The sequence below is a fragment of the Nipponia nippon genome, unplaced genomic scaffold (assembly GCF_047370975.1).
Source record: "Nipponia nippon isolate SJK-2023a ecotype South Korea unplaced genomic scaffold, ASM4737097v1 scaffold_3, whole genome shotgun sequence".
In the NCBI taxonomy this organism is placed as follows: domain Eukaryota; kingdom Metazoa; phylum Chordata; class Aves; order Pelecaniformes; family Threskiornithidae; genus Nipponia; species Nipponia nippon.
The window spans coordinates 58,499,227-58,518,366 of record NW_028262347.1 but is presented as its reverse complement, the minus strand read 5'-3'; the positions used below and the strand labels follow the sequence as shown (position 1 = coordinate 58,518,366).

At 43.6% G+C, this 19,140-nt stretch overlaps 1 protein-coding gene across 5 annotated transcripts; it reads left to right on the top strand.

The window, feature by feature from the left end:
- Positions 1–49: 49 nt before the first annotated feature.
- On the top strand, positions 50–19,089 carry LOC104021581 (cytokine receptor common subunit beta-like). 5 transcript variants are annotated; one of them, XM_087764545.1, is made up of 14 exons: positions 591–2,614; positions 3,480–3,642; positions 5,730–5,859; positions 7,860–8,044; positions 8,364–8,512; positions 9,390–9,561; positions 9,658–9,790; positions 9,893–10,053; positions 10,954–11,099; positions 11,203–11,401; positions 12,412–12,502; positions 12,795–12,864; positions 16,517–16,620; positions 16,903–19,089. In XM_087764545.1, the coding sequence occupies exons 2-14, from the start codon at positions 3,573–3,575 to the stop codon at positions 18,071–18,073; spliced, it is 2,781 nt and encodes a 926-aa protein (XP_087620671.1). In that variant the 5' UTR covers positions 591–2,614; positions 3,480–3,572; the 3' UTR covers positions 18,074–19,089. The 5 variants fall into 5 exon arrangements, with proteins under 5 accessions (XP_087620670.1, XP_087620669.1, XP_087620668.1 ...); XM_009475168.2 differs by having other exon boundaries at positions 592–2,614; positions 11,203–11,377; XM_087764544.1 differs by lacking the exon at positions 591–2,614 and adding an exon at positions 50–556 and having other exon boundaries at positions 9,658–10,053; positions 11,203–11,377.
- Positions 19,090–19,140: the final 51 nt, after the last annotated feature.

Genomic DNA, 19,140 nt, shown 5'->3' with positions numbered 1-19,140 from the left:
AACATTACATATTCAGCTTTCCTTAAGGAGGAGTTCATTATTGAAAAAAAAATCTTGCAATAATTTCTTTAATGATCATACAATTAAAATATTTTCTTCTTGAAAAAATTTACTGCTGCTTGTAAGAATTACAAGTTATGTATGTTTTATATAAATTGTTTGATACCTAAAATACTGTATTTTAAAAACACCATGCAGTCATGGTGTTAAAAAGATACCACCAAGCATAAATATAATAAAAAATAAAAGTGAAAAATAAGAAGTTAAAAGAGTTTTCAAACACCATGCTTTGGATTCAACTGTTAGTTTCTGTGGCATTAAGCTACAATTTCTCATTTAAAAAAATCTTTGTCAATCAATCTGCTGCTAAAATTTGTACAGACAAAAGGGAAAACTAACAAGTATCTGAAGGTGCTAAGAAAGAGTTAACTAACGATGCATGAATAGCTAACCTGCCCCTCCCAAAACTGGCAAAATAATGTTTTCTCTTTTTCTTAGATGTTACCTGTAATGCTATCAGGTAACAAGATCTTCAACAACAACAAAAGTATTTAAGGTGACTTACCCTTTAAACTTGTTTTTTTTTTCTTTCTGGTGTATATACATAAACTTATTTTTATATAGAAACTTTAATATTCATTATCTGTAGCTGTGCATTTATGCATATAAGTGTATTGGAAATAAAGGAAAGAGTTTGTATTTAGATAAGCATATTGTTTGCTATATTAGGATCCATAAATAATTTCTTACTTGAGAGTTAATTATTAAGTGCATAGTTCTAGCAGTATACCAATCCTGTACAGACTTGTATAAGAAAATGCACTTTCCAAAGAGTTGCAAGATGTGCTAGAGGCCATATCTGCTTTCCAGGTACAAAGGTTCCATCTGAAGATTCCATGCATATTAAATTTCAGAGGTACATAACGTATATTCAGAAGAGACACAGATTATGTCTTCCTTTTGTCCAATGACGGAAGGTTTTAGTTGACATTATTTTACTAAAATGTTACAAAATGTAACTTCCCGCTTCAAAGGCATTGTAGCAATGCAGTTTAGGAAGGACATGAAGCAATATGCAATGATAATGTTAGTAATCTTACACCTTGTGACACGTAAAAGAATGCATTGCAAGTTTGAAACGCATAGCCTGCAAAGCTTCTGGTGTGCAAGATTACCTGTTACCTGTTCCTGGATTTCAACAGAGCAAATAATATCTGATGATTTCCACTGACAGCTAGATCCTGTGATGTAACCAGCAACTCAGCAAGTCTGTTTGAAGATGGAGGAGCTGTTTGAGTGAGGAAGGAAAATGAGGGAAAATGTCTGCTGGGAAACAAGAAACCTCTTTTCTAAGGGTGGAGGAAGAACATGCATAAACTTACTGGCTTCTGAAAATGAGAGCAGGAGAATTCCTTTCTGCCTTTATACTGTAATGCAAAGTAAATTCTGCCCATCCAGCAAAGTCGCACATTCCCCTCCTTGTCTGCAGGTTTTATATGCACACCTCCTTATAGTCCCAATGACACACAAGTTCCTCAGATACTCTCATATTCTCCTTCTTGCTTTGCATATTTCCCTTATTCACGGTATACATTTTTTTCCTTGCATATTGATGCAGTTCTTGTGAGATCCTAACTGTGCTATCTATGGTTTTGGTCAGTACTACAGGGATTTAGAGAAGGTGTAGTAGCAGAACAGATGGACTTTGGCAGTTATATTCCATATCTGGGGAGTCGTCTTAGTCCCCCATAGTTTACCCCTGAGAGTGCAAACCTGAGTCTGTCTTTCCCTTATGGCTACCTAACTTTCCTGTAGATCTTATTATTGGAGGCTACTGGGCTAAGTTTAAAATCTGGATTTAAAACAGTGTGGCTGCCTTGGATGTAGGATAACTTCAGATCAACTCTTCTCACCAGTTTTCTTTTGTTTCCTCTGTGTACTATAATACTTACAATTTATTGGTAATTGTTGAAATCAGTAAGACTTACTTTTTAAAAAATTACTCAAATTAAAGAGTTACAGAGATAAAGGTAGTTCTCCCCCCCCCGCCCCAATAAATGTATACAAATAAACATAAAGTACAGAATGATCCCTGCCTTGAAGATTGTCTAGCCTAGAGTAAAGCAAGAAACAGCACTGGAGTAAAAAACAGAGAATTCTTTCTTAGTCTTTCTCACTTCTGCTGCAGTAAATCCTCTTTTTTTTCTGAAAATACATTAGTCCCATGATCTGGTAATTGTTAGCACGCAGATTGGCAATGACAAACTTCCTTCCCCTCCCTTCCTAGTTAAACAGTCCCATCTAAGTAAGTGTTTTGGGGGCTAAAATAGGAAGTACAGACTTCCTATTTTACATGCAATTGCACAGACTTGCCTTGAAAGGGCGTGGTCTGCTTCTTTGAAAGTGGCGTTTGAGGTGCATAGAAGATATAGCAGTTATTTTGAAGACTTACTAGCCAAGAAAATCCTGTGGTTGGTCTTCTGTCTCCAGTTGTAGGGAAGTGTGGTTTTGCTGGTTACCGCATCAGAGGATTCTGATGCTGTGGGAGGAGGCTGGACAGGGAGACTGACCCGTCAGAGTGAATCATCTGCCTCACAGACAGGTCTGGATCCAGGTAAGGGAATTGCTTCCTCTCTGGGGAAAGCAAAATGGCAGAAAGTCTGGTCTCATATGAGGGCTTGTGAGTCATTAAGGGATTCCTTAGCTGTAGTGATTATTCAAGGGCTCAGCCAGCTGTTTCTGGTGTAAGGAGGTGGCATTCAGGAATCTGAAAGTCAATAGGAATTTAAAAGGAATTTTTTCCATGCTCCCCTAAAGTAGAAAAGAGTCTCAGCTCTGTAACATATTTGAGCTGGTGAGTTTATTATACTTTTGAGAGAGCAATGAGAGAGAGCCAAAAGGACTTGAATTCCGGTATTGAACAACGTGGTCCGTGGTCTCTGAACCACTCAATCTACTCTCAATCTCAACAATCACACACAAAAAAAAGATAAATAGTTTCTTCAGTATTGTTTCTACAATTTGCAACTTGTTTGGGGAGCAGCTGGAAAAGTAGCATGTTGAAGAGAAATCTGAAAGTGAATGAATATGGAAATTCAACCCCTACAGGTCTCAGAAGCTATGTTGTTGGGGATCATATTTTTAAGGAAAGGTAAAAAACAGAGCACCATTGTAGTTCATTAGGAAGGCTTTGAAGCATGAAGAGCAGAAGGATGAATGAATTTGAAGGCTGAGTTCTCTTCACAGACTAGGATTGTTTCTTGTTGCTACCCAGCTGAAAGAATCCCTTCACTTCCTCGGAAATGTGCATTTACTTCTTCATTCTTTGCTCATATTGCAAGCTCACACAATAAGAAAACATGGATTTTTGTCCTACAATAAATGCTTGGTAGAAGTTCTTTCTGAACGTCACTCCAACACTAAGCCTAAAGAAGTTCCCTAATTCAGTTTTACTTCTCTTTACATGAAATGAAAACAAGAAGCTCCACAATAAGCAGAGCACGAGAGTAGCCAGTGGGCAATGAAAACAATCATCTTCTGAATTAGGATCAAACCTGTGCACAAAGGACAGTATGATCATGAGAGAGATTTTCATCCTTTTGCTGAATCTGTATTTGGTCTTCAGTGCCCAAGCCATTCAAGGTGAGTTTTAAATGTATAGTCTCTTTTATCCTTCCATTATTTCCTTTCTTTTTGTATTTCTCTCCTTTCAGCTAATGTTCTTCCTCATTTTCTGCTTGCCTTTCTGCTTCCTTCTGCCACCATCTTCTATGCTGTAGGAGAACAGACATCTTGGTCAAAACCAGTGTGTAGCAGATGCATGTACAGACAGATCAGTTGTAGGCTGGTGGTATGGCAGGTGAAATACTGGACAAATGGATGAGATGAACAAGCTGACTTGTGAATAGTGAATAGGAATGAGGAATAGACCCTGATAGTGAAAACATGGGAAAATGAAGGGCTGCATGATTCAGATGGTAGCGTACAGGAGTAGAGACAAGTGGACAGACACAAGACGGGGGTGTGTGTGGGGGCTACCAACAGCAACATCCAGATGACCTGATTTTCTTCTTGTGGAATTGCTGACAGCTAAAGAGACCATCTGCCGTATTCATTGCTTGTGTTTCTGAGTTTAATGTCTTTCCTCTTCTGATGCAATGAGAGCTACTTTTCTTTTTCTTTCCTTCTTTCTTTCTTCCTTCCTTCCTCTCTCTCTCTTTCTTTCTTTCTTTCTCTCTCCCCTTTCCCTTCCCTTCCCTTCCCTTCCCTTCCCTTCCCTTCCCTTCCCTTCCCTTCCCTTCCCTTCCCTTCCCTTCCCTTCCCTTCCCTTCCCTTCCCTTCCCTTCCCTTCCCTTCCCTTCCCTTCCCTTCCCTTCCCTTCCCTTCCCTTCCCTTCCCTTCCCTTCCCTTCCCTTCCCTTCCCTTCCCTTCCCTTCCCTTCCCTTCCCTTCCCTTCCCTTCCCTTCCCTTCCCTTCCCTTCCCTTCCCTTCCCTTCGATTTAGCAGAGCTAGGAATGGGAAGTATCTCCTTGGATTACCCAGTGCACCATGTCTGCATCAAGACTAAGCCTGTACCCATCCTAAACATACCAGAATAAAAGTGTTGTCAGAAGATGTGCCTCATGGATATCTACCTTTTCCAAGACAGATGCCAATGCCTGGTGTCCGCAGTAGCTGGAGAGGTTATGCTGCCTGGCCCAGTGTCAATTACAAGACATCTCCCGTTGAGATCTCTGAGGGAAAATATATTACAGTGTAGGTCGGGCTGGTCTCTTGGCATTCCGAGCCTTAGACTTACATTCAGACCATCTCTTTCTATGTAGGATGCTCCATTTTCTGGTTATGCAAGGAATGTCATAGAACTTACTCTGCACTGGTTTTCAGTAGAAGATCAAAGTAACGTTCCTCTTATGCCTGCTAGCTAAGACACCATCATACTTCTCTGATGTTTTTTGCCTGTAAAAAGACCCTCAACCAAGCTGACAGTAGTTCTCATCAAGAAAAATTATTTGAGAGAGCACACCCATGTTTGCATGCTGACACTTCTGCCATCTGAAGGTCATATCCCAATAGTGCAGCACAGATATTACCTTCAGAGAAAAATAAAGAAGGAGAAGAAAGCAACTTGCTTCGTAGTGAATGTACCAGGGACAACCTGTATTTTCCCACTTCACAATTGTGAGGTTAAAAAAAAAAAGTTATCCCTGATGAGAGGTCTGGCCATTTCTGGGTTATAAATCTGGTTCCAACAAGTTAGTCTGGGCATTCTTCTGAGTCATAACAAGTTTCTTCCCAGAGCATCTCACTTTTAAATGTACCTTTCTAGTGTCATAACCTTTACTAGGAGGTTAGTGGCAAAGAAGTCCCACACAGCAGCACACAAAGATGAACTTATCACCATATGCCTGCTGACCATGATATCTACTAATCCGTAGAAACAATCAGTGTTTGAAAAGTGATACCTTGGCTAGAATTATGTGCCTTGCAGGCACAAAGGTCTCACTTAATTGTTACTTGTAGCTTGGTTTGGACACTTGCATATTGTGGAGATGTGCAGAATGGCCACAACTCTATACGTATTTTCACCAAGAGTCATTTTCTGCTGCCATGAGGGAGTACTGTTATCAGTGCCTTCCCCATTCTGCTGGCAGAGTCACTGTACCTCCTGCTATCTCTCACTATTTACATTTGTAATCACTGCATCTTTTTTGCCTGAATTCCTTTCTCAGAGAGTATCCCTATGAAGAGCTTGAGCTGCTACAATGACTACAACTCACAGGTGACCTGCACGTGGATGGAGCATTCAGAGGCTCATGCCCTCGTTGGTATGATTCTTTACCAAAGGAATAATATTATAATGTAAGTACCTGAAATGTGCTGTGCTGGATAAAAGTCCAAAGGGAACTTGGCCACAACTTGGAATCCTGGGGACCAGCAGTCATGTTTTCAGAAAACATGGCCACCTCTTTCTGTCATTGGGTTAAAGTAAAAGTTGTGCCTGCTTCTGAGGCCTCTCCTAGGAAGGGAGGAATGAATAGGGTATGCTAGTGGACTTATTTTTATTACCTTTACAATTATTTCCCCACAATTTTGTTGTGGGATCACAGATATGAAATAAGATGGGGCATATAGGTTGCTATTAATGGGGTAGAGAAGATGGTGTCGGAACAAGTGTGAGCCTGAGTGTTGGTTAAAGGGAGGAGACATTCCCGCTGTTATTTTGCCTATTTAGGAGCATCACTGAGTGTATGGTTTCAATCACTTCTGAGAAACATGTGTAGACTCTGTGTTTGTGAGATAGAGAAGACTGGTAAGTTCATTTGTGTTATCACTTTTCCTCCCAGAGATACTGGTCTGTTTATGACAGTATCTCTCTCTTACATCTGTTTCCTTATGAAAAGGGAACTGAATCACCAGACTGGATCAATGTGAGGATAAGAAAGGACAGAGAGGGAGGAATAGTCAAGGGAGAGAGGAAGACAAAGATGGAAAGCTGAGAAGAAAATGAATTAGAGTCTGGGGATACAGGAAGGAAAGGAAAGAGAAAGAACTCTTGGTTTTATTGTGAAGAAGAGAGAATTCATAGACCTAAAAGTGTCTGAGATCAGTGGAAGGTCTTTGGAACAAGACCTTAAAGCTAATGCTTCTGTGAAAAGATGATATAAAATTACTTGGACCTTTGGAGGATTCTCTGGGCCATTGTTACATGACGGAGTGTGTGGATCACACAGGAAACATGACTGAAGTGAGCTAATCAGGCAAGCAGGTATTAAGTGTGGACAGTCACACAGCTGAAATCAAAATGGCCAATGGTTAAACAAGGTCAGCTCATAGATGAAGAATAGTTGACTAAATCCCAAACTGTAAGGAAATGCTGGTGAGTAGACAGAAATATCTTGAGGACTTCACAACCCTTGGATTGACTCTTTTGTTTAAGAGTACTCACATGTATGGGCAGTCCCACCCATACTTCAGGAACATCCCTGGTTTCCTTGCTAATACCCAACCTTTAAAAATAGCAATAGTGCTGAATAATGCTTGCTGACATATAGTAGGCTAGGAGACTCCATCCTATCCTAGAAGACAGTATTTGGCTTAGATATTCACAATTTAATATTTCTCATCAGAACTGGAACAATGTAGTATACCGGGCATGAAGCCATAAGCACAAACAAAATTCCAGAGGGTACAAAAAGAAGCAACACATCTTTCCAGCAGCTCAGGCTACTGCAAGCACACAAAGCTTATCCTCTCCTGTCTAGTTTAAAATATTGTTTCTAATTTTCATGATGCTCCTTGGCCTGGAGAAAGGCTATCTAAAAGGATGATTAACATTCTGGATGAAATATTTAATGAATACATAAAGTCCCTTGACAGAACAGAACTACTAAGGATGCAGAAGTACATTTTGGTTGGAGATTTTTTTTTTTAAGTGTCTTTCTGGGACTGCAAAATGCATGTCTTCCAGAAGCGAAGGATCACCAGAAACTTTAATGCCTTTCGCTCTGAGTAAAAAGTGCATTTCCATTACATTATTTTTTATCACACTATTTCTCACATAAAAAATATGAGATTACGTAGTGTTAGGTTAAAACTAACAAAAATAGACTGGTACCAAAATGTAATGTTCTACAGCACAACTTTGAAATGGGAAGGCATTTGACAAAAATTCTGGTCTTAAAAATGTTTGTCATATTAACTGATGCAAAACAGGACTAACAGGTACAGTGAGAAGAAGATGTAAGTGCCCGAGTAAATTACAACAACAGAATGGGATGGAATTGGTTTCAGGCATTTAATTTTGCATTAACTATAGGTCTCCAAATCAGATATTTATAGATCACTTTCTCTATACACAGGAAGAATGAGGTGATGCTTTGCAAACGCCAGACAAAAAATGACTTACATGAGGCTCCAGGCTCCTATGTGCACTGGGTTTGTCGCGACACTATAGACGATTTTGGAATAGGGGTAGAAGATATTTACAGCTTCAAACCTAACAAGATGCTTCAAGCAGAACTAAATGTTGATCTTTTCCAAAATGGTAAGGATTAAACACCAAATTCTCATTTTCTAATAAATATTAGGGATCTTTGAGAATGTATTTGCCATTCAGTCAGGAATTTAATTCTACTTCCATTATGAAAACTGCCAGAGTTCCACATCAAGAGGATGGGGCAGGGAAGGGAGAGGGCAAGATTCTGGGAGCAGCTGGACCTAGAAGGGGGACTCAATCAGGAGCTACATGGTGTGGCAGGGATAAGATACTCTGGAAATGAGGAAGCTTACCTAGGCATTTTCTTCCCCTCTTCCCGTCCCTGTCCTCACTATCTCATCTCATGGGTTGTACCTTCACCTTCCAGTTCAGACCCTCCCACCTCAAAACCTCTCAGTCAGGTTGATGATATCAGGAGACGTCTTGCTGACCTGGAAAGCAGCTGATGGAAGCCAAGGGCTGGGCAATGCACTGGAGTATGAAGTCACTTACAAGCGGGACTGGGAGTCCTGGGAGGTAAGAGCGGAGCACTCGGGCTGTTCTGGTTTGGGCTGCACCCTTTGGGGCGGTTGAGAGCCTGTGGTAAACGTTGTGCAAATGAATGGCCTTTCCGTTCTCAGGCACTATGAGGATATGCAACAAATGTTGTTTCAGGTCAGGCGGAAGGGGCTCTCTTTCTGTTTGCAAGTGACTGGCACAGTGAAATACCATTTGTCTTGAACTGAATGCAAAGATCTATTCTTCACTGAAAAAAAGCACTGCACTTGGGTTTTGGGTTGGAAATGATTTTGCCATGAATGCCTCCCAAATGGAATTAAAGCACGTTCCAACAGGAGCCTGTGGGTTCATGTGGGAAAATGGCAAAATACTTTTCAGCTGCTTTCCCTTCCAGAAGGATATGTTTGGGGTTTTTCTTTAGTTTTTAAGTGTCCATATCCTTTGCCCTAGTGTTTCCCTATATCTGCACATGTTTCTGTTCTATACCTGTCAGCCCGATCTTTAGTTTTTAAGAGAATTATCTTGGCCAGATTCCCACAAAATTCTGCACTGAGCAGAGTTGTGAACTTGTGTAGCTGGCACTGAACACAACTGGGACTCTGCAAGCTGCAGGAGCTGGCCCACCTGCTGCGGTAGATTGTGCCCAACAGTGCCTGTGCCTCACCCTTCCTGTGCCGTGTGGGCAGCATGCACGCTGAAGCCCCACAAGTATGGGAGCAAGAAGCACTGCACGGCAGCATGTGCATCGACCATCCCATGCATGTAACTGCTGGGAAATGCAGCCTGGCAGTCACCTCCTCTCACTCTTTTCCTGTCTTCCCTCCACCCCTCTTCTCCATTCCGCAACTCCCCAATTTCCTCCCTCCCCTCTCTCCCTCCTTTCACCCAACAACAGAAAGCTGCCTCACTCTTGCTCTCCAACACCACACATTGCCATCTCAGCCGCAAGGACCTTGTCCCAGAGAGCAGCTATGTTGCCCGTGTGCGAGCCAGACCGGGGCGGGCCAGTGGCTTCTCTGGGCAGTACAGCGAGTGGAGCGCAGAGGTGTCGTGGAAGACCCCTGAAGGTAGCGTGGGATGGAGTGGGGCTGTGCAGGGGTGGAAGCGCTGGCTGAGAAGCCAGACCTTTCCTGTCACTTAGCTTGCTCTCATCTGCTCTGAAGGTGGCCTTCAGCCCAGGAACCTTCGCTGCCTCTTCAACGGTGCAGATCGTCTGACGTGCAGCTGGGAAGTGAAGAAAGCGATCACCACCTCTGTCCTCTTTGGCTTGTTCTTCAGGGCCACTCCGGCATCAGCGTACGTGCTCTGCCCATGGCAGCGTGCCTGTGCCTCTCCCATGGAGTTTCTGCTCGGTCCCATTCCCACTGATCTCGGCTCAACCTCTTTTTCTCCCCTCAGAGAAGAGGAGTGCTCTCCTGTAAACGAGAAGGCTTTGCCCCACATCCCATATGTGGTCCAGAGCTGTGAGATCCCTGTTAGCAACCCCAGCAGTCACAGCCAGTACCATGTGTCTGTCTGGCCCAAGACAGAGGAGAAACTGATTGAAGCCTACAAGAACAGTGAGTTGCTGTGTTGTTTCCTGCTTCTCCTGGTTGTTTCTTGGAGAGATGCCTGTCTGGGCAAGTGAGGCTGAGGACAGCGGTGGTGAGGAAAAGCGTGTGGGCAGAGGAAGAGACCGGGACTGATGAAGTAAGGAACTGGATGCTGTGTCAGGTCAGAGGTCTGGGAGAGGTGGCTTGCAGGTGTGGAGCTCCTCAGCGGCACTTGTTACTCTGAGGAAGGTGTCAGTGGTGGAAACCGCTGTGCAGAAATTCAGGCTGTGACCCAGAGCTTTGCAGTGAGCGATTGTCACCCTGCTGACTGCTCTGTGATTGACCTTCATGAGTGTCCCAGGTGACGGGAAGCTGTGGTGAGAGGTGTTTGGGAGGAATGTGTCACTATGGGATTTCTCAAGAAGCCACTGGCGCTCTTGTGGGTTTGTGCAGTGGCTCCTGGAGCACTGGATGAGGTAGGACTCCTCTGCTGAGTGAGGTGTGCCAGGAGGATCATCTCCGCCTGCATGTATCTGGGGGTACTGGTGCTGCTTTTCACGGACTAAAGCTGGGAGAGCTCCTGCAGTGGACAAAAGGATCAGGTAGTAGCTCCAACAGAGCTGAAAAATCTCTGGAAATGTGGTGGACCAGCACAGATGTTGCAAATATTGCTTTAGTGCTTTTCTGTACACAGGGAGTGCTGTCAATATTAATGGATAAGGATTTTCTGTTATTTAATGGTCTACTGGTTTACTGTATTTGACTAGAAAATGAAGATGCGGGGGATTAAGAAGTGTTAAAAAGCTGAGACTTCTTACATTGCATAAACCAACATTGTTTTCAGTCTCTGGAAACTGTTCACAGTGGTGAGAGGGAGTGCTGGACCAGTATGTTGATAAATACTCTGAGACATTCCGTGTGTTCCAGTTAAGGTGCAGCCGCCTGCAAATGTGTCAGTAACAGTGACAGAGAGCCAAGAGTATGAACTGGGGTGGATAAAACACACTTTGGCATATGAGTTCATAAAACAGAGATACCAAGTTGAGTACTGGAAAAACAATCAATATGAAAAGGTAAGTCTTAGAAGGTGCAGGAGTCCTGGATTTCTCTTTGCTGGGCAAATGGGAAAGACAGTTCCTCTCATCTTCATCGTTTGTGCTTCTTTCTTTTCCCCAGACTGTCCAGAAGCTAAATATCAGCAGTGATGAACCTCCCTTCATCTTCACCCCACAGATGCTGGCATCATCTACAGAATATAGGGGCAAAATGCGTGCAAGGGTGAATACGCCTCTGGATTATGAGGGGCCTTGGAGTGAATGGAGTGAGGAGTTCACCTGGAAGACAGAGAATGGTACTTTTCACACAGGCTACTTCTGTAAGATTTTGTGCACGGTTAATGGCTGAGATGCCTCTATAGAAAAATGCATTCTCTCAGCTGGGGTTGAAGTTTGGTCCAGCCATGAGCTAGCTGGGGTTGCTTTACAAGGCAGCTGTGCTGTCTGCATCCTTGCAGTAAAGCCGCAATGCTAAGGAAGGAGGTGAGCAGGGATGACCTTTTAAGCTTCTCTCCTACTTCCCTTCACAAGGTGAGTACAACCAACCATAAAGGTTTCCACATGGAGAATCAAGCAAAGATCCTGCCCAAAAGAATTCCATTCTGCTACCAGTGACTGAAGAGCCCAGGACTGCAAGAAGACAGAATATAAGCCATCAGTCTTTTATATTTGCTGAGTGACTATAGGGTTGCGTAAGACCCACAGTAGAGTCCACTGGAGATAGATAGGAACCTTTACACGTTTTTGCTGTTTCTGGACTTAGAGGCAGAATGCCTCCTGTCAGTATGGTCTTGTGCCCAAAGTAGTATGATCGTATGTGATTTGTCCTGAAGAACCTTGTAGTGCTAAGACAGCTGGCAAATTTTGATGAGTGTACTCTGGAAGAAATTGGTATGTTGTTGACGATCAGTTATGGCCATTAGCAGAGGAAGCTCGCTCTTTGAAAATCTCTGAGACCCCATCTCTTCAGGACTGTACAGAGTAAGGCAGACCTAAGGTGCCTGAAGACGTGGCTATTGTTCATGGTGGAGTAAGGTACCTAACCATCTTTTTACTAGCATAAATTGTTTCCTCTGATGTCAGTAAAAAACGAACAAGAATCAGTAGAGGAAAGGACAAACTCCTTTGGTTACTAAGCTGTTTGGCCCACGTTTGGTCTCTCCCACTTTGGAGGGTATCCCAACAGCGTGAAAGCCTCACGATCCTGTCCCTTGACCTGCCACCTGCATTTCCCTGATCTGCTTGCATGAAGAGAGACCAGAGTGAAAAACCTGTTACGGGAAGCAGCCCCTCTGCAGGTGCATACCTGTTTCTCTTTTCTCTGTTTCAGTTCTCTCACCAGTGGTTCTCCCAGTGATGCTCCCAGCTCTCATCATCACTTTGCTAACAGTTGCTTATTGCAGCTATAAGTATTTCCTCAGGTAGGCTTGCGTTGTGACTAGGAGATTTAGCAGCGTGTTGGCCATGTGGGTGGCATAAAAACTGAGGCACTTCTTGTCCCCATGAGAGAGAGGTCCCTGTGGAGATGAGCCTCCGTGTGCAATGGGCAGCCTTGTGCATGTCTGTGCAAGGGTGAGAGTTGGGTGGGGGCATGCCAGGGCCCTGGTGGTGCCTCACTGTGCAAAGCAGCATGGTGTAGGGGGTGCAGTCAGTCTTTTCTGGCTGCAGCCATGTTGAGAAGCAAAACCTGAAACCTCTGTGTTGTTGTTGCAGGAAGAAGCATATGTGGGAGGAAAAGATTCCAAACCCCAGCAAGAGTCTTCTGATCCAGAGCTACCTGGGGGTAAGAGGGAACTGTACCTTGAAGGGTTCATTATTTTTCTCTCTTTTTCAGTAGTTTCAATAATCTTAAGAGCTCTTTTGTCTCCTAGCCCACAATGAACAGATATCTTCATTAGCCTATGCCTTATTTTTAGGGGAAGTTCTGGACATATTTAACATAACGGTGATCTTATATTTATACTAGTAGACTTCGTTGTGTTGTGCTTGTCAGCATCGCTGTGATTTAAAATCAAGCTAGAAGATTTTCAGTACTTTAGAATTTTAACTGACTGAAATAGCTAGTGACATTAGCAAACTTCATCAACTGGTGTTTTCATTAATCTCCATACAGTAATGAACACTAATTCAGAGCTTTTAGAATGGGGTGGTAGCCCTATTTTATTTTAAGGAGCTGGATTTTCTGGAATAAATGTTATCACATGCCTGTCTGTTACCAGGACAAGCATTCTTTATTGGAAATCGAGGAACACACTTAGACAGCATTTGGTCAAAACTGAGCAGGTAGAACATCCCTCCCTGCTTCCTCCGTTCCAATTAAAACCAACATCTGGAAAGGGTGGTATAGTCATTTTGGTGGTAAACGTCTTGCAGTCTTGCAAGAAGAGCTAATTCAATAATGTGCACACCCCAACACACACATACACACTGGTTTAATACATCATTTTCAAACAGATGTCAAAGACTAGACATGGATTCTCTTGCACCAGAAGAAAAACTGGTTATGATTATACTGAACTCTCAAGTTAGTTTCTTTTGCCTGATCTCTACAGTAAAAACTGGAAACTTTTTCCCACTCTAAGAAGCACCTTAATAGCTTTGTTTCCTGTCCCCTACCTGTTTCTTCATCCACAGGCACTCACTGCCTTGTTTCATGGTTTTGAAAGATTCCATCCCTGCACTGAATTACCTTATCCTAAGTTTTGTAAACATCCCAGTAATTCTGTTTCTCTGGTCAGCTGGTATAGAAGGACAGTAATTATACCCCTATAGGTGAAATATTGCCCAGAGTGTCTCCATATGGTGCTGGAAAAGAGTAGACGCTGCACAAAGCAGTAGCTTTGATGTTTGTTGTGGTAGGAACCTGCAGCATCTCTATGAGCTCTTTAAGGGAGTAGCTCCTGTCCCTTATGCTATGTAAAGTTAGATGATCATCTAGTCCAACTGCCTGACCACTTCAGGACTGACCAGAAGTTAAAGCATATTATTAAGGGCATTGTCCAAATGCTTCTTAAAGACTGACAGGGATGGGGCATCAACCACCTCTCTAGGAAGCCTGTTCCAGTGTTCGACCACCCTCTCAGTAAAGAAATGCTTCCTAATGTCCTGTCTAAACTTCCCCTGGTGCAGCTCTGAACCATTCCCTCACGTCCTATCACTGGATACCCAGGAGAAGAGATCAGCAACTCCCTCTCCACTTCCCCTCCTCAGGAAGGTGTAGAGAACAATGAGGTTGCCCCTCAGGCTCTTTTTCGCCAAACGAGATAAACCCAAAGTCCTTAGCTGCGCCTTACAGGACATTCCTTCTAGCCCTTTCACCAGTTTTGTTGCCCTCCTCTGGATGCATTCGAGTACCTTAAAATCCTTCTTAAATTGCGGGGCTCAGAACTGCACACAATACTCAAGGTGAGGCTACACCATTGTGGTGTACAGTGGGATAATCACGTCTTTTGACCAGCTGGTTACGCTGTATTTGATGCACCCCAGGATGCGGTTTGCCCTTGGCTGCCAGGGCACACTGCTGACTCATATTGAGCCTGCTGTCAACCAGCACCCCCAGATCCCTTTCTGCAGGACTGCTCTCCAGCCGCTCCTCTCCCAAATTATACTTGTGCTCAGCGTTACTCTGTCCTAGGTGCAGAATCCGGCATTTGGACTTGTTAAATTTCATTCCATTGATGGTTGCCCAATGCTCCAATCTATCTAGATCCCTTGGCAAGGCCTTTCGTCCCTCGAGAGAGTCAAAAGCACCTCCCAGTTTGGTATTGTCTGCAAACTTGCTAATGGTGCCCTTCAACTTCTGCATCCAGATCATTGATAAAAACATTGAACTGGCCCTGGAATTGAGCCCTGAAGTACACCACTGGTGACTGGTCACCAGTCAGATGTATGCCCATTCACTACAACCCTTGAGCTCTGCTCTTCAGCCAGTTCTTCACACAGCACACTGTGTACCTGCTCATCTCACAGTCGGACAACTTGTCCAGAAGGATGCTGTGAGGGACAATATCAAAAGCCTAACTAAAATAAAAAAACCCTACATCCACTGCTTTCCGTTCATGCACTAGGCAGGTGACCTTATCATAGAAGGATATCAAATTAGTTAAACAGGACTTTCCCTTTCTGAACCCATGTTAGCTGCACCTGATGATTGCATTGTTCTCTAAATGCCTTTCAATAGCACCCACTATGATCCTCTCCACAATTTTTCCAGGAACTGAGGTTAGACTAACAGGTCTGTGGTTTCCTGGGTCTTCCCTTATGCCCTTCTTGTAAATTGGAATAACATTGGCTAGCTTCCAGGCAGCAGGGACCTCCCCAAACTCCCAAGACCTTTGGTAGATGATCAAGAGGGGTCCTGCCGTAACATCCACTAGCTCCTTCAGTACTCTGGGGTGAATCCCATCAGGCCCCATGGACTTATGAACATTCAGGTGATACAGCTGGTCACTTAAAATGTCAGTGTCCACAAATGGAAAGTCACTGTTCCCGCACTCATGGTCCTCCGACTCAGAGGACTGGGCAGCCCAAGGTCTGTAAGTATTATTAAAGACTGAGGCAAAAACCGCATTGAATACCTCTGCTTTTTCTATATCCGTTAGTTAGGTGACCATCATCAACAAGTATTGGTCTAATGTTTTCTTTAGACCTCCTCTTGCTATTAACGTACTTTAAAAAAGCCCTTCTCTTTGTCTGATACAACAGTGGCCAGCTTCAACTCTTAATTTAGCTTTGGTCTTTCATGTTTCCTCCTTGCATATATGAAGCATGACTCTGTAATCTTCCTGAAAAGCCTGAACTTGCTTCCAGATATCATAAAACTTCTTTTTCTTCTTGAGCTCCAGAAGGTGTTCCCTGCTCAGCCAAGCTGGTCATCTGCCCTGCTTGCTTGACTTATGACACACTGGAATTGCCTACTCCTGTGCTTTTAAAAGGTCGCTCTTAAAAACTGACCAGCATTAGTGGACTCCCAAGCCCTCAAAAGCAGATTCCCAGGGGATGCTGCTAAGTAGCCCCCTGAACAGCTTAAAGTTTGCTCTCTTGAAATCCAAAGTAGCAACTCTGCTGTCCTTTTTTCTCATTACTCTGAAACTTTTAAACTCAACCATTTTGTGATCACTGTGGCCAAGACAGCCACCTACCATCACATCTCCCACGAGTCCTTCTCTATTCACAAATAACCAGTCTAGGAGGGCATCTTTCCTAGTTGACTCATTGAGTACTTGTAGTTAGATCAGTGGTAAGGCAATATGGGTTGGAAGTAACTGTCTTCTGGAGAAGAGAACACACCTAGTCATATTAGTGAAATTGTATCCCTATTGCCAAATGCTGTAGGCTTTCTTATTTGTTTTCTTTGTCCACAAGGAATGTATGGTTCTTGATTCCACTGCCAGTGAGACACTGCTCTTTTGTCATCTCTGCTTTTTTGTTTTCAGAAAGTACATTTAGGAAAGGGGCCAATGAGCAGCCAGCTGGACTTCAACAAATACAACCTTTCGGAGAAGATGGAGCAGGCTAGCATCCTTCAAGTTGTGGACAGGTCGGTGAACAGCACATTACAGTGACACTGTGGATGATCGTCTCAAAGAGCTCCCTAAGTCATGGCAGGATACAACCAAATGTTCTGTGACTAAAAAGCCTATACAAGTTGCTTTTGAGGAAGGGATACAATTTTTTGCTATCTGGGTTAGCCTGCTTCTCCAAGAAAGATTTTTTCTAACCCTATGTGTAGCTATGTGTGTTTTCAACTAAGCTTGTTTTATATTTAACATTTACCACAATAATATCTCTCATGAGCAACTTTTATCTTTCTCACATTCAGGCAGACGAAGACTTTGGCAGAGTCCCCTGAAGGGCAGGCTAAAAAGACAGATGTTTCCCCTGTTGCACTGGACCTGCAGAACTCATACCATGCTTTAAATGAGTCAGAGCACGCCCCAGTTGCCTGCTCAAGTCAAATTGCTGGTCGTTCCTTTCCTGTTTCAAGGAGAAACAGTGCTGATGCAAGTGTTCCTTCCCAGACAGCAATCCCTTGCCTTGCATTCAATGGTCCATACTTGTACAGCCCAGTGATGTCCTCCCAGCCCGATATGCATCAGGCCCTGCAAGTGGACCCAGTGGGAGTCTGTGAGAAATCAGTTTCCCTTCAGTATGTGACCCTCCCAAGCGAAGACTGTCCCCAGGCTCCACAGAGGCAAGAACAGCCAGGAGCAGGTCCTCCACAGCCCTTCATGCTCCCAGATCAGAAGGAAATGATGCAGCACCTCAACAATCAAGAGGCCCCACCAGCCTGTGGGAAAGGCACGAACATGAGCACAGAAGAGCAGCAATCTCCAAAGGCTCTTAGCCATATCACGTCTCCTCAGCAGTGCCCCTTGGAGTACATTCCCACAGAGAGCCTGTTACTGCCATCAGCCAGCGACTCCACCCATCCGCCACTTGTCACTGCTGGGGAGTTACCTTGTGACTCACAGGAGCCCCAGCCCCCCAGTGACCACGCTTACCATGAGTTTTCTCCTGGGAAAACTGGTGTCATGGTCCCAGTTTCAGGTCAAGCACCAACCTCTTCCGAATTGCACCTGGATACATTTGGAGACTATCTTACTGTCCCTTTCGGTCTTCATGAACATTCAGAACCCACAAAGATTTCTTTGCCTGTCTTACAGAAGGGAAATGATCTTCCTAGAAAGCAGCCTTTGTCAGAGAGTAACTTGGTGGTGTTAAATCCTGACAGCACTGAGCCAGTTTTCCTTTGCCAGGTTGGTGATTATTGCTTCCATAGCTTAAAATCCAGTGTGAAGACGGATATTAGTCAGGAAGACCACCAAGTCAAGAAACCTTCTGAAGGCAAGACAATACCTGGGAAGCCTGTATCTGATGATGGCAAGGAAAAGGATGTATCAAAAATGCAGGCTATTCAGCTTTTCAAAAACCTCAAATCAGATGATTACTTTTCCTGGCAGCAATCTTTGAGGATCACAGAAATCTGTTAAGTGAGCAAATATTAATGAATACCACAGCTACAAGTAAGTGAAAGAGGTTGCAACTATCTGATGAAAATGAACCCTCAAATCTAGGAACAAATAAACGCCAGTTCCCTTTTCCAGCTACCTGTCCAACATCCTGAAAGACTTGAAGAAACTCAATATTCTTCTCAATGGCCTTCACGGATCTGGTATGAAAGACAATCCAAATATTGCCCTCTGGTGTTTTTCAAAATCTTTGGCTTATCCACAATGAACAGTTTAGCCTCTCATGATCCTGTGACAGATCACAGTCCTCTTTCAATAATACCAGATAGCCTCAGGCAAAACTCGTGGCAGGAAATGCAGACTTAACAGCATGAAATGCTATCAGAAGAAGACAGACTTGGAAACCTTGGAAAGAAAACTTATATTCTTAAGAGCAATTTTGTTGAACTTTTGTGTGTGTGTAAAACAAATCTAAGAGTCACCAAGGAGCTTTCATATCTCTACCTTTCCACTACTGGCACGAAATAGGTATTGTCTAAAGTGAAAAAAACCCAGACAGTAATAGAAGGGTAAATAAAAAATGAGAAAAAATTGTTGAATTCCAATGTTGTAGAAGTCACTTTTTAGCTCAAATAAGAATCCAAATACCTGTTGAAGCCTTAGACTGCAAGCTGCAAACTTTTACCTAGATACGCTGACCGTATGCTGACTCCTACCTAGCTACACGAAGGAAGGCCTTGAAACTGGTGCAAACCAGGAAGATAAGGTAGCCGAAACCACTGGCAGAAGCTGCAACTATTCAAGACAAGAAAAGCAATGTCCTGCCTGGAGACAGGGAAAAGATCCAATAAGGAACAAGAAGACCCCAGACCCAAATATTACTATGGGACTGAACTGTCGCATGAGAGGAGGGGAACTTAGACTGTAAGGGTATAATTGCCCAGGGATTTCTTTGTTCGGGGTCCCTCCCCAGAGGCACCCAGCTCAAGCTGCTCTTCATCGCTGTACCACTCAATAAATTTGCCTGGCGTACGTCATGTTGGAGAGTCTGCTTCAGGGAAACCTAGGGTCGAGCCTGAGGGGAGAGA

Excerpts from the sequence above, each read along its gene's own strand:
- LOC104021581 (XM_087764544.1), top strand. The coding sequence starts at position 3,573 with ATGATCATGAGAGAGATTTTCATCCTTTTGCTGAATCTGTATTTGGTC. Across the intron at positions 3,643-5,729 it reads CAGTGCCCAAGCCATTCAAG|AGAGTATCCCTATGAAGAGC; the intron begins GTGAGTTTTAAA and ends TTCCTTTCTCAG. Across the intron at positions 5,860-7,859 it reads CAAAGGAATAATATTATAAT|GAAGAATGAGGTGATGCTTT; the intron begins GTAAGTACCTGA and ends CTCTATACACAG.